The 17,126-nt window shown below is 38.3% G+C and overlaps 1 protein-coding gene across 5 annotated transcripts in view; it reads right to left on the bottom strand.

The window, feature by feature from the left end:
* The window catches only part of LOC306851914 (renalase-like), a 65,899-nt gene that overhangs the window by 48,548 nt on the left and 225 nt on the right, over window positions 1–17,126 (bottom strand). Inside the window, exons 1-2 of one of the 5 annotated variants that reach the window (XM_079388421.1) lie at window positions 15,903–16,656; window positions 14,567–14,723 (exon numbers count right to left, since the gene is read on the bottom strand). In XM_079388421.1, coding sequence (XP_079244547.1) covers window positions 14,567–14,723; window positions 15,903–15,962 — 217 coding nt within the window. In that variant the 5' untranslated portion in view covers window positions 15,963–16,656. Of the gene's footprint in view, window positions 1–14,566; window positions 14,890–15,902; window positions 16,657–17,126 lie in introns of those variants that run through there. The other 4 variants (XM_079388420.1, XM_079388419.1, XM_079388422.1 and 1 more) reach the window with 4 other exon arrangements.

The raw sequence follows: 17,126 nt of genomic DNA on the forward strand, positions 1-17,126 counted from the left end.
CAGACTTCAGATCTGTCTGTCCTTATTCATCTAATGAACCTGAGGGTGAATTGTCCGCCTGTCCAGTTTCAGTCAAAGAGCATGATTTTGAACTGTCTTCCTGTCCCATTCCAGGCAATGAATCAAGAGTTTGGACTGCTTGTTAGCCCAGTTTTCACCAATAAGCTCTATGGTGAATTAAGTGTCCGCTCAGTTGTAACCAGGGAATCTGTGGATGAACTTCTTGTATTCCCTGCCTCGGCCTTTGAGACCGTAGATGCTATGTCTGTCTCTTGTGTCTCAGTTTTCTCTGCTATGGGTTCCTGATCCGTCGTGGTGTTCTCCTGTTCCGCCGTGGTGCTCTGCTGATCCGTCGTGGTGTTTTCCTGATCCGTCATGGTGCTCTCCTGCTCTGTCTGCTCCGCCGTGGAGGTTGGCTGTCTCACTCTGGTGGTCTTTTTGTCCCACTCTGGTGGTCTTCTTTTACGCCGTGGTGGTCTTCTGTTCAGGTCTGAAGGTCATCTGCTCCGCCCCGGTGGGCGCCTGCTCCGTCTACTCCGCCGCTGAGGCCTTCTGCTCCGTCTACACCAACTTGGTGGGCTCCTGCTCCGCCATGGAGGTGTTCTGCCCTGTCTGCTCTACACTGGTGGACTCCTGCTCCGCCATGGAGGTCTTCTGCCACATCTGCTCCCCGAGCATGGTGCCCTGCTCTGCCGGCTTTGCCTCAGTTCTGGGTCTCTTCACTTCCTCACGGACCTGGCCCTCCGTCCCTCCCCCTGTTCCGCCTCCGCTCCACCGCCCTCCTGGTTTGTTCTGAGTTTGTGGCATCTGGGGGGGGGGCTCTGTCACGAATCTGGTCTGTGGACTTCTGTTTACTCACCACCAGAGGTCACTCTTCCATCACATTGACTCTTGAACCACACTACTGTTGCACTTCACCCACAAACTACAATTCCCATCATCCATTGCACTGACGACACATATACAGCTGATTGCACTAATCACGCTCACACCTGAGAACTATCACACACCCTACTAAAACCATGGACTTCCTCTTCCTCTCTGCCGAGTATTGTATTGCGTTTATCACTCCCCTAGTGTTAGCTGCCTTACCGAGCCATTCTGTGTTTTTCTGTTTAGTTCCAGTATTGCTCTGCATTTATAACTCTCCTAGTTTTAGCTGCGATACGGAACCCACTTTGTTGTCATAGTCTTGCCTTGTGTGTTTTTCTAGTGTTTTGATTCTTGCCCGTGTTTCCTGGATTTACCCTTTGCCTTGCCGTTTGGACTCTGTTTGTACCTTTCTTGGACTACTGCTTGTATACCTGGATTATCTCTCTGCCTTGCCCTGTTGGATATTGTTCGCCGATCGTCGACTCTCGCTAGTCCTAGGATTGCTCTGTGTTTTGCCCGTACCATACATGTTTGCCGTTGTTTTACCCTGCCTGTTTATTGACTATGTTTATAAATAAAAGCTTGCACTTCGCCTCGTTACAGCAACATTGTTGCAAACGCACCAACTCCCAAGCATTCATCATTGTTCCCTGGAAGGGTTGGCCTTTGCTGCTACCCTCTGGGACACCACACAGCAGCACAGCATACTGGAAGGCTACACGGAGTGCACAAGAGAGCTGAACCATTTCCCAATTTATGATCTCTCAGCCCTTTAAAGGTTGATTTAATATTTGCCTGAGAGGTTCTGGAAAGCTTCACGAAAATAAAAAGTAAGAGAGAGAAAAAAATTAAACAAAACAAAAAAAGGGAGTCAAATGTTGTTTAGTTAACCTTTAATGCACTTGTTGGTGAACTGTGTCCAACAATTAGAAGTATTTATTAGTCTGGGTGAAGTGGAGGGGGACTGACACCATTCAGATTTAAAGGGGCTTTGCACAGGAGCAAGAGGTCCATCATTAACCGGAGCTCCTAATGAACCACATTTCAACACACATTTGCTCCCATGACAAGTGATTGGGATGATGTACAGCACGTTGGGTGGGAAGATGCCTGAATTGCTTTTCTAACTGCTCACGAGAGCCATGTTATATTCGAGCCACTTGAAAAAATAAAGCCGATGAGATATGTACTCTTGGTGCCAAGGCAAGCTGAAGCTAGCGCTGCCAAACCACCTGGATGCGAAAGCACTTTACTTCATGTATACAATTAAAGTGAAGGCCAGCAGCATTACAGATGCCTCCAAGTTGTCTGAAAACATTTAGCATACAAACAGTGATAAATCACCACTCTTATTTGCGATGTGATTTCATTAAAGGTGACTTATAAAAAGGCCTCCATTTAGGCTGGATTTACTTAAATGCTGATCCTGTGGATGAGGTTTCGCCCTTCAAGTCTTAGCCTGAAAAGCAAACCAACTTCAGATGATGGCACTTTTGGTTTTGAAGTCTTTAACACATGCTCAGTCTTTTCATTTGTCTGCCAAATGTGATTAAATGTGTAAAAAACCTAAATGTGTGCTGTAATTCATCTACAACAAGATGTTCCGGAGAATGTTCTCCATGTATTAAAGAAGCTTATAGACACATTAGAGATAATGGCCCTCACTATAGCACATATCCAGGTTTTCTGCTACAGCACTGGCCCAGAACACTGAGGATTCTGTTGGCCAACTACAGATCATCCATAAATCGCAGGCTTTGGCCGATGCTATAAATGAAAACTTCTCAGCTCTTTATATCCGGACTTTGAGCCCTGGCCGCTAGAGAGACGGATGTGCCTCCACAGATGCAGGCCACTTTAAAGCAGCACAGGTTTTCAGGAATGTTTATGAATGTTTTTTTCCTGGAGGGACTTTTTTTCGGTTTCCCTGCAAACAGGGCAATAATGGACACTTTTGTGTAGCCAGGTAAATGAAGACGAAACCGCTCTGATGTCAGCTGAAATATCTGCTAGATAAACAATGCGATTGCCAGCATGTCCGAGCGGTTTGTTTCATAGATAGCTCAAATGTAATTTGGGACCAAACAGAGACATTTAGGGCAGCTACCTGAGGGCTTCGGTGTTGACGTCAAGCCACAGGTTATATGCAGTAGGTCAAAGGTGGCATGTTTCTTTTACAGAATATTTTGTCCCAACATGGCGAGCTGAAATCCATGTTACAGCGTAAAAGTCTGTTTTTATCTAATGGACGATGCTAAGAGCTTTCATCATAAATGTGTATAGTGTGTCTGGCGCTACAGTGGACCTTCAGTGATGTGGTATAGGAAATCAATACATCCCATTTCTAATCCCAGACTCATTCAGAGAGCAAATAAAAGCTGCTTTAGTGTGGCAATGCAATCAATTTGGTTATCTAAATTATAGTAAATTACTTCAGGAGTGCTACAACTCAGCTTTCTGGATGTAATACAACATTTTTGAAACTATCTAAAATCCTTTCCAGGCTCATTGGAAAAACGTGCCTGTGGTGACATGACTACAAAATTACATTACGTTGCTTCTTGTATGTTTTATGACCCTTTCAAAGTGAAATGTCAGGGAAGTGGCACTAAATGTGTGTTCAGTTTTATCAGAAACAAATTAATGTGAATATGGCAACTTTTATGAAAAGTTGCTTGTACATATTGAGTCAGTTCGAAAATGTGAAAAGTGCTCTATAATCGGGTTTGTAAATAACATATCACCAAAACCTTACCAACAGTGTTTTTTTTATTTTTATCATGACTCACATTTCACTAGACTCATACCAGAGCTCTTCAAATTGCAAGTGCAATGCTGTACCAAGTGAGCTACAGAGCAAGTTTACATCAAGTTTATATCAAAAGCGCAATTACATTTGGAGCTGGTTATGTGATGCATTCATCAAAACGTATTAATTTACAAATCATGCAATATGGTAGTGTGTCATTAAATCAATAAGCTTCCCTATAATCATAACTTGTGTAAAAAGGAGTAAAAGTTGTTGCCGTTTTACTGCCATGAATTAAATATAAAAAAAAATAATTTTGCAAAAACTGTAGTGAGTGGCATGTTTTTCCAATGAGCCTGGGTTGCTAAAACAAAGGTACAGTCTATAACAGATCTGAGCCTTCTTTAAAAATAACAAAAGGCTGTTTGACAAAGGGCAGTTGACAACAGTTGCTAAGGCAGTATTGGTCAGCAAGTAACATTTTAAGGTGGGTCTAAGAGAAGAGTGTACAAACAGTTTTTACAAAAACATTATAAGAATGTTGTACTATGAGCTTCCTCAAATGTATGACTAATCAGTGTAAAACACACATTCTTCCTTTATTTAAACGGAAAACAATAACTCTTTAGTATCTCACAGAACAGGCTCTATTTTATAAGGGAAGACAGTTCTTTTTTGTGCAGTATAGCTGAAGTTAAACCGGGAGTGCATGATGAAACAGACGAAGCAGAGAACTGACATGCAAATGTGCAAGAGCCGCCATTAATCATAAAAGATCATTTCAGTTTTAAGATGACTTGGCAAGGGAACTGCTATTAGGAGCACGACTTAGCCAGAGCCTTTCCCGGCCTTGTCAAAAGAAGCTCTTTCTCTGCATCACAAATTCCTCTTAATTTAGAGAGCAATTCACTGCTCATTCATCTTCTGTTCTAATCCAAAAACAGATCATGGCACTACCCAAAAATGGCATTCACTCTTGGCACACCAGGGGTGAGATTATCTCAAGCCTCTGAAGTCACAGTGAGCCTCTTCAGGCAGCGGAGGATTTTACACTCACAACTCTGAGGTTTGGGCTCAATTTCTCACATGCTTGACTATGGTATCTTCTTTTCTTGGTGTGACTCTAATTTTAGCTTTGAGCACCTTACATCTTCCTCTTTTTATGCAGAGTTTCCTGAATGAGGTTTGTATGAAAATACATTGAAACGCATGCAAAAAAAATGTTTCTGCAACAAATGTGTGTGAAGTATGTTATTATTGACATCCTTAAACAAGTTTTGTTCTCTACAGTTGGAGTTTCAATTGGAAAAAAAAAATCAGTTTATTAATTAAAAAAGGTAAATAAATCAATAATTAATATAAAATTAATATAAAAATATAATAACATAAAGAGTCACCATGAAATCAAATTTCTTATTTTCTTATGGATTACTGCAGTGTTTATTAATCAAGAAACACTGATTGATCTGTGCACATTATCAAGACATCGAGATTGATCTGTGCACATTATTAATGTTTTATCATGTGCCCTCCTAATCTTTAATCAAAATAACTTCCTCTCCCTCTTGCAACGACATCTCTTCTCTTCTATGATGATGTGTGTCTCAACCTGTCACTCACTTAAGATAGCAAATAGCAATTGCTAAATGCAATGATCCAAAGATCCAATCAATTTCCGATGGACCAAATTAAATCCCACCCTATATTTTTTCTTGTTTGAGAAGCAGTTTCATTCGAATATATGTCAAAATAAATAAAGAAAATACAATAACAACTTCTGTTTCATGTCATCTTTAAAATGATTTACTTAAATAAAGGAACAGTTTACTCAAAAATGCTAACTCTGAATGCAAATGTCATTCCAAACCTATATGACCTACTTTACCTCTCTCTCACACACACACACACACACACACACACATTGGTTTTTGTGGTTTATGGGGACTCTCCATAGGCGTAATGGTTTTTATACTGAACAAACTGTGTGTGCTATTGCCCTACACCAACCCTACACCTAAACTTAGCCCTCACAGGAGACTTTGTGCGTTTTTAGATTTTCAAAAAAACAGCATTTAGTATGTTTTTTAAGCCTTTTGAATTACGGGGACATAGGCAGTGTCCTCATAAACCACCTTCATATTGTAATACCTCTGTCATACCCATGTCATTATACAAATTTGTGTCCTCATAAACCACATAAACATGCACACACACACACACACACACACACAGAGAATTTGTAAATGATGACAGAATTTGCACTTTTGGTAAACTAAGCCTTTAATGTTTAAGTGTAGTAAAATGTAAAAAAAAACAAAAAAACAAAAACAAACTATAAATCCCTTTTCAATTTCACAAATATATAGAGATGTAGAAACATTCATATAAATTCACGTTTACAATGTTAATTCCTTAATAAGAGTAAAAAAAAATTAGTTTGCATTGGCCAGTTTTTTTAATCATTTTAACAAAAAAAGGACCAATGAACTTATGACTGAATTTCAAGACATGCACTTCTCACACATGTCCACCACATTAACATAAAAGTAAACACATAAAGAAAAATCTATTAAAATATATATTTTAAAATATATTTTACATACACAGATGCAGTATTTACTAGAGTAACTATTTAACAATTAAGTAACTATTTAACAATTACTTTTTACAATTATAATTACTTTAAATATGAAAGAAATGTTTTAAATATGTCAATTGATGTCATTTACTTAAAAACTGATACACTGATAAATGATTTCTTTGTTTTATTTTTAAGTGGCACTCCTATTCTAACTCGTATTAATCTAAATTAACTGCTAATCACCAATGGTAAATACATTTTTCTTAGCACTACCCACCATTATTTTCATTCAAAATGGACATGATCTGTCAAATCAGTCATGCAAATCAGAAATACGTCAAAAGGTGACTCACAAAACAAAGGCACCACACCGCAACTGTCAACAACAAACCAAGTGCTACTTTGATGGGGTTAAGCGACCCAATTATAAAGAGAGACGGAGTGACGAGAAAAAAACTAAAACCGCTATCCCTCTATTGTTTGGTCTCCTGAGTGCCTTTGAGAGAGCCGTGGAGAGAGGAGGACTAAGTATCCATTTAGCGCACAACACCCAGACAGTGCAGGGGAAATAAGCGTGCCTTTCTGTCAGGAGTCAGAACAAGGGATTACATCACTCCAGATTTGAAAGCAGCAGACCCAGACAGCCACTCGATGAGAGACAAAAAGAGAATCTCTAACCAAGAGGAGGATGATGTAACTTGACACATTTATTGTATTCTGAGCATGGGAGGAGATCAAGGTAATTGCTAGCCAAATGAAAAGCTTGGATATTTATGTTTGGTGGCGGGGAACAAAAGAAGCACCAGTTTAAGTTTAACGACGCATCCTGTCATGCCTTTTATAATATCTGCTGATTAACAACCGCTCTTTAAAGGCAACTGTAAAAAAGGGAAATAATCAGCATGCTACCTATCTCGCACAGCCAGACACCAAATCAAATAACGCAGCCAGGGAGACTGATTACCACACGAGAGAGAGGGAGAGACTGCCAAAAATAGAGCTTTAATTTCATTAGAAATGAAGAATCATGTTTCTCAACATCAGCAGAGTTTCAAGGCTGTCAGGGGATCTGGGCCGTGGAAAAGATATGCACGAGTGTAACTGCCCGCCACACAGAGGCTAGCTGCAAAAATGCCCTATTTCAGCACAATGACGTAATCACTTATAAGCACAAAGGCTTGCTAAGTTCGGTGCACTCTGACAAACCTGCACATGGGCCAGACAGGAAGTAAAAGCACACAATAGGAAAGGGTGTGGGCACACCATCACTCATTGAGAGTAACAGAACGGGCAATTGAGTCAATGACTCCTATATGCAGACATCAATATTGCCTTTGTCATCCTTAACTATCAAGATGCAGTTTGCATAAATGCATTTAGAAGTGGCCCATAAACTGTCATTGAGTGAATGAGGAGTTATGATTCACAGCTTTAATCTCATTTAACGAGGTTAAAAGTGGTCATTCGGCACTTGGAAGGGGAACTTCAACTTTGGAGGTAGTGTGCTTGGAATCGTGACGACAATATATAACAATCAACTGATCGATCAATCAATAAAATAAAAATGTCTAAAAAGAAATATGCTTTGCTTTCGCAGCAGAGAATGAGCACATGGAGGTACACTACTATAGTTCAAAAGTTAAGATTTGATCGTGTTTTTGAAACAAGTCTCTTGTACTGAACAATTTATTTGATGAGAAATACAGTAAAAACAGTAATATTGTGATATTTTCTACTTTAATGTTTTAAAATGTCATTTTTTTACTTTGATGGTAAATTTTCAGCAGCCATTACTCCAGTTTTCTGTCACATGATCCTTTAGAAGTCAGTCTAATTAGCCGATTTGGTGAAACGTTTCTTATTATTTTCATTTATAAAAACAGAAAAGAAGTGAAAACAGTGCTTAATATTTTTTGTGTGGAAACAGACCAGATTCTTTAATGAACAGAAAGTTATAAAGAACACCATTTATTTAAAACAGAAATCTTTTGTAACCTTAAATGTTACAAACTCGTGTATTAAATAAATTCAGTGCACACAGACTGAAGTAGTTTAAGTCTTTGGCTCTTTTAATTGTGATGATTTAGGCTCACATTTAACAAAAACCCACCAATTCACTATCTCAACAAATTAGAATACGTCATAAGACCAATAAAAAAAACATTTTTAGTGAATTGTTGGCCTTCTGGAAAGTATGTTCATTTACTGTATATGTACTCAATACTTGGCAGGGGCTCCTTTTGCTTTAATTACTGCCTCAATTCAGCGTGGCAAGGAATTGATCAGTTTGTGGCACTGCTGAGGTGGTATGGAAGCCCAGGTTGCTATGATAGTGGCCTTCAGGTCATCTGCATTGTTGGGTCTGGTGTCTCATCTTCCTCTTGACAATACCCCCCAGATTCTCTATAATCTGAAAATGAAATCAGCATCTCCATAAAGCTTGTCAGCAGAAGGAAGCATGAAGTGCTCTAAAATTTCCTGGTAGATGGCTGCGTTGACTGTGAACTTCAGAAAACACAGTGGACCAACACCAGCAGATCACATGGCAACCCAAATCATCACTGACTGTGGAAACTTCACACTGGACTTCAAGCAACATGGATTCTGTGCCTCTCCACTCTTCCACCAGACTCTGGGACCTTGATTTCCAAATTAAATGCAAAATTGACTTTCATCTGAAAAGAGGACTTTGGACCACTGAGCAACAGTCTAGTTCTTTTTCTGCACAGCCCAGGTAAGATTCTTCTGACGTTGTCTCTGGTTCAGAAGTGGCTTGGTAGCTCTTTTCCTGAAGATGTCTGAGCGTGGTGACTCTTGATGCACTGACTCCAGCGACTCTTGATGCACTGACTCCAGCTTTAGTTTGCTCCTTGTGAAGCTCTCCTAAGTGTTTGAATCGGCTTTGCTTGACAGTATTCTCAAGCTTGCAGTCATCCCTGTTGCTTGTGCACCTTTTCCTATCCAAATTCTTCCTTCCAGTCAACTTTGCATTTAATATGCTTTGATACAGCGCTCTGTAAACTGCCACCCCTTTCAGTAATGACCCTCTGTAACTTACCCTCTTTGTGGAGGGCATCAATGATTGTCTTCTGGATCATTGCCAAGTCAGCAGTCTTCCCCATTATTGTGGCTTCAAAGAACAAGAGATACCCAGAATTTATACTGTAGGGATGGTCATTAATTGAAAATCAAATGTAAATATTGTAATATCTTGAGATACTGATTTTTTATTTTCATGAGCTGTAAGCTCTAATCATCAAAATTAAAATAAAAATTTTTTGAAATGTTTTACTTTACATGCAATAAATCTAAAATATATGAAAGTTTCACTTTCTGAAATAACTTACAAGAAAAAATGAACTTTTTCACGACATTCTAATTTATTGAGATGCACCTATATAATGAACAATAACACGGTTTGGGAAGCATTTACTCAGCTTTTAACACTGGAGAAAGAACAGACAATCTAAACCGTTTTTGCAGGCATTGAGTCAACTTCCTCTTTAGGGTCTTCTCTGTCTTTAACCACAAAAGCAGAAATGGTTCTGCATAGGCTTAAACAAGCCTGCCAAAGTGGAAGTGAATGCTGATCAGATTCTAATTTTGAAATGTACTTATTCAGCCTCTTACTGCGTCGCTGGAGAACCGGCCCAACCACCTGTCATAGATTACATCCTCTGATGCGCAGGAAGAGCCAGACCCAGTGTTTTATGTTAAAAAATGCACACTCCTTAGTTTGTGTAAGTACATGTGCAGGGTTAGGGTGTGTGTGTATGCATGTGTATGCATGTGGCATGTTTCCTAAGCTAGAAAAGGTCCCTAATGTGATTGTGGAGTTACTATGGAGGAAATCAGAGGTCTGAGAGCACTCAAACATGTCATGTCACTCCAATTCAAAGGGACTGTGCCAGCGCTTGCAAAAGCTGCATTCCACTCTCTCATATTAATTTCTGGCAGCTGGGGGAGCACGTCAGTGACAGCAGACAGCTAGAATGAACAAATTAAGGAAGAAAGTGTTGCAGAATATGATCAAAAACATCCAAACATTAAGGAGGGTAATTTCTGGCCAAAAAGAGAGCAGAATGTGTCAGGAAGTTGGCAGCAACTGAATGCATCAGAGTTGGCAAAGCACCTCTGGCCCAAACTTATGTTCCATAACCCCAGTCAAACCGCTAACCCGAAATGTTCAGTAATATATTAGAGGAAACAAATCAGAGTCAAGTCCAGGGAGGGCTCCGATCCACATCAGGCACACCACAGCCCACAACCCAGCATCATGCATTGAGTTAATTCATCTTTTGCAAATGATACACGCTCATATTTCCTCCTCATTTCCCCTGCACATGGAAAGCCACTGGGAAAACCAAACGTCTGTTGAATGGAAGGACGTGATTGTCACTGCATTCAGGTTAAAAGAAATATGGCTGTTCTGGATTTCATCGGTTTCTATGGCTATTCTACAAATACTGTATAACCACACACAAACTCTGAGCGGATGTAACAGCCATATAAAGAACTGTTCAAGATCAACCCCTGAAAATCCTGTCAAAATGTATGTAAAATAAATAATTAAAAGAGTCATTAACAAACCTTGCTAAAAGCAAAGAATACACAAAATTCATGTGGAAAATGAATCATTTTCATGTGAATCACTATGCCGCTACATTGAAGAATTATCTACTTCATCAAAAATACAACTTATAATAATAACCTGCAATAAATATTTTTGCAAGTCTATGATACAAAATAAAACCATTGTCATTTTATATAATATAGCCATTAAAAAATATAGTCATTAAAATGTCATTTCATTATTATCTGCGGAATCGCAGATTCTTTTTTTGAGACTGTTCTTGTTCTTATCTGACAAAGAAGGTAAGGATAACCAAATGTTGGCGTGAACAATGCAAGTATTAAAAATAAAAGCAAAACTTATTCTCTTAATTTAGTGTTAGAGTTCCTTATGTCATTCTTTTAACCTCTAAAAACAGCATTAAAACAATTCCAATCAAATTGCTTTTGCATTCATAATTATTTTCACACATATTAGAAAAATTGAGGTCAATAGACACTTCTGTGGAATCATGCTGTGATGAAGTGTGAGGCATCCATTTTTTTTGCACATGCAGCTCCAATCTGTGAAAATTATTTCCAGATTGCATCTCTGCAAGTGCCAGTGGCTCATACCTGCCTGCTGCCCCCAACTGTCCAGCAGCCGTCACTACAAATAGTACCACTAACACAGTGACATCATGGCAAACAGGACAATGAAGACAAAATGAACACGTTTTATTAATGTGTTGGTTGGTTCCATCATCTCCGAGAAAATAAAGATTTTTCTCAACCTTTCTAGTCTTTTTACTATAGCTTAAAAGTTTGTGGGTTGGTAAGATTTTTACAAATGTTTTTCAAAGATGTCTCTTATGCTCACCAAAGCTGCATTTATTAGATAAAAATACAGTAAAACAGTAATATTGTGAAATATTATTACAATAAAAAAAACTGTTCTCTCGTTTAATACATTTTAAATGGTAATTTATTCCTGTTGTGCTACTTTTGTGGAAACCATGATAAAAAAAAAAAAAAAGATAAAAAAATAGACTTAACTTCTTTAAATAAATAAATTAAATTAAATAAATCTTACTTGGGCCAAAATTTGGAATGATATTTGATCTGCCTAATGTTGTAGTAATTACACATATTTAAACAATTTTCCCTGGATAATCAGCTCTTGTCATAAATCAGTCCCAACTACATCTAAAATTATGAAGAAGCCAAATATACAAAGTACACCTCTGCTAGATGACTCATTTACTTACTTTTTTACTTTTACTTTTAGTCATTTAGCAGATGCTTTTATCCAAAGCGACTTACAAATAAGAAAAAGTAACTAAAACTACAAGTTAACACTCTGTAAATAATCTATACACACCCATTTAAGAAAATACAGAAATTAAATAAAATTGACAAATGCATACAACAACATTTCAATAGTAAACATAAAAAGGGAAAACATAAATAAATAAAATAAAAATAAAAAGCGATGCTTATATCCTTTATCCACCGGGCATGTCCTAGCCCTGTGGAGGCGCACGGTAGAGTCGATGGTCTTTACACTCTTTACTTTTATTTAAAATTATGAATACAAAAAAAAAGAATACAGATTCAGCTAGGTCATAAAAGTTACAAAATCTCCAACCGAATATGCTAATATGTTCTAGGAAAACAAAGATGTACGCAGAAGAGAAAAAAAAGTCACAAATGAAAAACACACTAAAAATGAAAGATCAGAAGGGTTTTAGGAATTTCAAGAAATGGCTGTAATATGTTTCCCAGGAGTAGTGTTTTTCTGAACACATGGGTTTTCTCACACTAAAATCAGTCATGACACAAAACAGAATAACACTTAAAAGAGTCCAAAAAGCCATGTCTTGTTGAAGTGGCTTTAAAATAACTATGATTTTTCAGAGAAGCAGTTAAATGAGAGCCTACATTGACTTCAGCCTGCCAAACAATAAATCAACATAATCTCTATGGAAAAAATTCTCACCTCCAACTCTGAAGGGAATTTAAGAAGAAAACTGGCCAACAATTTGTGTGTGAGCTTTAAATTTTTTTTCACATCTTATGGCCCTCTTACAGTTCCGACCCTCTTCTTGTATTGGGTTATGTGGAGTCCTGTGCAACTGCACTGTGACATTAATCACATGGCCTCCATCTCCATCCAGACCACTTCAGATTAATTTTTCAGCTGCTCTAGCGCAGCCGTTTCATAGCGTATCAACGGCGTAGACACCCATCTGCCTCTGCCCTACTTCTGCTGCTCTGTGCGTGCCACCACAACTATGTAGAGTACAGTTTTTTCGCTAGTAACTCCTCCACCATTTTCAGCTGTCTCATTCCATTTTTCATTCATCCCTTAATTTGCGATGCAGCTTTTTCTCAGCCTGTGACTTTCTCCTCACACCCTACATTACTCACAGTTTTTCAGAAGCTGCAACACCCAGAAGGCCCAGATCTGACTCTTCCATTTCCATATTTCTACTTAAGGACTTAACAAACACGTCATACTGAGAATACCAATTTGGACCCTGATGCTAACCTGCAGCCGTGAGGCAGCTGGAAAACAGTTTAAGATGACAATATGGGGTCTCTGAAGCCCACCGGCCCAGGGAATGTCTGAATGGATGTAAAGGAGAGGTTGACGTGTGCATTTGAAAGCAGATCTGATATTATTGAACACGCAATCTGGCTATTGTTCAACCCACCTGTTATGTTAAAACAACTGTGCACAACTTTGGTGTTGGATTTGACTCTACTGGTTTCCATGAATTTGCTAAGAATCAACACTATAAAAAAACAATAAAGATTTGTGTAAAAACAGACAGAACTAATCCCTTCTCAAACCCTTTTGAAGGTAAAATGTTCGGTGCTGCAAAAATCTAGTAATTGAGATCCAAACTAACAAACAAAAATATCTATAAATCAACTATAAAGAAACAGTGAATTTTGCTTCGATAATTCAGACGTGTCTTCAATATTGAGTCATAAAATTATTAACTTCTCATGTATCTCACATTTTAGTGCTTTACAAACTACAATAAAGATTTTAAATTTTCAGATTTTTGGCAAATTGCATGAAAACCAATGGTGAGGTCAACGTGACAGATGGTTCAAACATTTTTAGGCATTTAGGATATGAAGACACATCCAAACCACCATAGGAGATGACCTTTGACCCTAAAAGTTGTGTGTCTGTGTGTGTGTTTTAATTAAAGACAAAGCCAATTCAAATGGCTGACAAAAATGGTGAAGCATTACAGGTATCTTCTACTTTTCTCTTTCATTCCAGGAGATTCAGGCAGGTAAAAAATACTAAGGGGCAGATTTCTATAACTAAAAATACATCTGTCCACAATGCATTAAAGGGAATTTTTGAAGAGTTCATTTGCAAAAACAGATAACTCCATTTTTAAAAAATGTTGAAAAATCATGTTTGTTTTTTTTATCCTGAATTCCAATTAATATCAATCAAACTGTAGTGGTGTTGTTTCGATTAAATAATAATAACTAAAAAATACAGCTAACTAACACAATAACGCACAATAAAAACATGATTTATGAAAATGAATAAAAACAGAGTTATCTGTTTTTGCAAATAAACTCTTAATTTCATTATTAGGAATGTTAATTCAGCTCCATTATACTTTATTATATAAAATAATAAAATGTGACTTCATGGGGATACCTTTTAACAGCAACAATGGCAGACAGCAAAAGCAAAAGTCATATTTCAAATTTAAAGCCAACACGTGTGTGTACAGTATATGTGTATGTACAGTACAGTGTGGTAATGTACTCACAAGATCCCACATCTCCTTGCAGCTGAAGTATCTGGGGTACTGGCATGGTTAAAACCACTGTCAAACCACTCTGGTGTTCCCCCTTTGCGACACACTTCCCATCCAGTGTCTTTCCAGTGAATGTGAGTGACGTGTCGGTCGTAGAGCACGTCTGCTCCTGCTTGAGTGCGGAGGAGCACATTTGGCAATGTTGCACATAGCAAAACAAGTAAAAGGAAACAAAAAGGAAAAACATGGAAAGAAAGAATTCCAAAGAAAGTCAGACAAAAGAAAGGTCAGATTATGTATCCTTGAGAAGATTTGGTAGCACATGCAAATAGTTCTACATGATCGCTCATCTACAGATACAAGAGCAATCGTGAAAAGAAACCCAGAGTTACATGGAAAATAGGCCTGCATCTTATGTGAATTAAGAAATCGTTTATCACAAAAGGTGACAGAACAATGTTGACAGCAGTATATGATACCAATATCAGGTCAATGGTGATAAATAGAGTGCAAATACACATAATTCACTTTTCACGTAAATCCCTTACTGTTTTGCTGATCTTATTGCTGAAATAACTGTGTGTTGCTGCATATATTAAAGCACTTCCATCTGACTGCTGCTTTTAGTTCTTTGTTCCAGCACATGCACAATATCAAAACATCCTGAACTGTTTTTAAAGATTATTGACTAAGAGTCGTGATCTCTGAGTTCATAAATCAGCTTGCATGGTCTGGCCAAATTCTTCTGCGCTCTCTCTAGGAAATCAGACATATTGCTAGAAAGGTAACATGTAGAAGGAACAACAGCTGGATGACTCGGGTCTTGCTGACCCAAAAATAATTTTCTGGCAACACATTTCTATCATTAAACAGCTGATGAAAAACAGCTGCTTTATGAACAGCGATAAAATCGGTTATTAAATCCGTCTTGCTTCTCGGATTGTGTAAATATATAAAAAGCATTTCTGTGTGAAATTTCTCTGATGGAAAACGCTGCAGCGAATGTTATTTTTGCTATTTTAATACATGTTTTAAATAAAATGTAGACATTTTATTATAAAAAATTGCCTGGCATTTTTGATGGTTTGCATGGCTTAAAAGACTATTATGCTCACAAAGCTGCATTTATTTGAATAAAAATACAGGAGATATTTTTACAGTTTAAATTAACTGTTTTCTATTTAAATATACTGTCATTTAATGCATCCTTGCTGAATAAGTATTAATTTCATAAAAATAAAAAAAACTTGGTGACCCCAAAATTTTGAATAGTCGTGAATATCAGTATGACTTGAAGCAAAACGAGAAGAAAAAAATCAGCAGAAGTAGTTAAACACAAATGATTTACCTGACTGAGATAGTGTTTGATGATGGTAGCTGCACGGATCTCAGGCTGCCTGGCGGACATCTCGGCGTGGATGAAAGAACATCACCTACAGCTCAACCTGGCAAAGACGGAACTTCTGGTCTTCCCTGCCACTCCGACTCTACGGCATGACTTCACGATTCAGTTAGGCTCATCAATGATTACCCCATCAACTTCGGTCTGAAATCTTGGTGTAATCTTTGATGACCAGCTGACCTTCAAAGAGCACATTGCAAAGACTGCTCGATCCTGCAGGTTTGCACTACACAACATCATAAAGATCAGGCCCTTTCTGACAGAGCATGCTGCACAACTTCTTGTCCAGGCCCTTGTTCTTTCTAGACTGGACTACTGCAATGCTCTTTTGGTTGGTCTGCCATCAAACACAATCAAACCTCTACAAATGATTCAGAATGCAGCGGCACGACTGATCTTCAACGAGCCCAAAAGAGCGCATGTTACACCTCTCTTCATCTCCTTGCACTGGCTACCAGTGGCAGCTCGCATCCAGTTCAAGACACTGATGCTTGCGTACAGAACTACCACAGGCTCAGCACCCTCCTACTTCCACTCACTATTACGAACCTACATCCCCTCCAGAAGTCTGAGATCTGCTAGTGAGCGACGCCTTGTGGTACCATCACAGAGAGGCTCAAAATCACTCTCCAGAACATTCTCGTTCACCATTCCTGGCTGGTGGAATAATCTTCCCATCCCTATCCGGAACGCCGGATCCCTGGCAATATTCAAGCAACAACTGAAAACTCATCTCTTTCGGCAGTACTTGACTTCATCCTAAACTCAAAAAACAAACAAAAAAAAACTCTTTCCTCTATCTTTCTCTCCGCTTACTAGCTTGTACTTATTTGAACAATGACGGAGACTTGGTGTTACGAGCACTTCCTCTGTCTGATTGCCTCTTCAAGATTAATCGCTTTTTGTATTCCCCAATTGAAAGTCGCTTTGGATAAAAGCGTCTGCCAAATGACTAAATGTAAATGATGGAGGAGACTCCATGGGGTGTCACATAATTCACAATTTCTTCTTCCTTTAACATCATGCCTTCAACAGGAGCAATGAGAGGTTTTAAAATGTCTTGTGCTAAGAGTTCTTCAAAAAAACTAAAAATACACGAAAAAAGCTTTAAGTCACTACAAGATCCAAAAATTTATTTTCACGTAATTAAAATGAAAAAACTGTAAACTT

This window comes from Barbus barbus (assembly GCF_936440315.1).
Source record: "Barbus barbus genome assembly, chromosome: 32".
NCBI classification, from domain to species: Eukaryota; Metazoa; Chordata; class Actinopteri; order Cypriniformes; family Cyprinidae; genus Barbus; species Barbus barbus.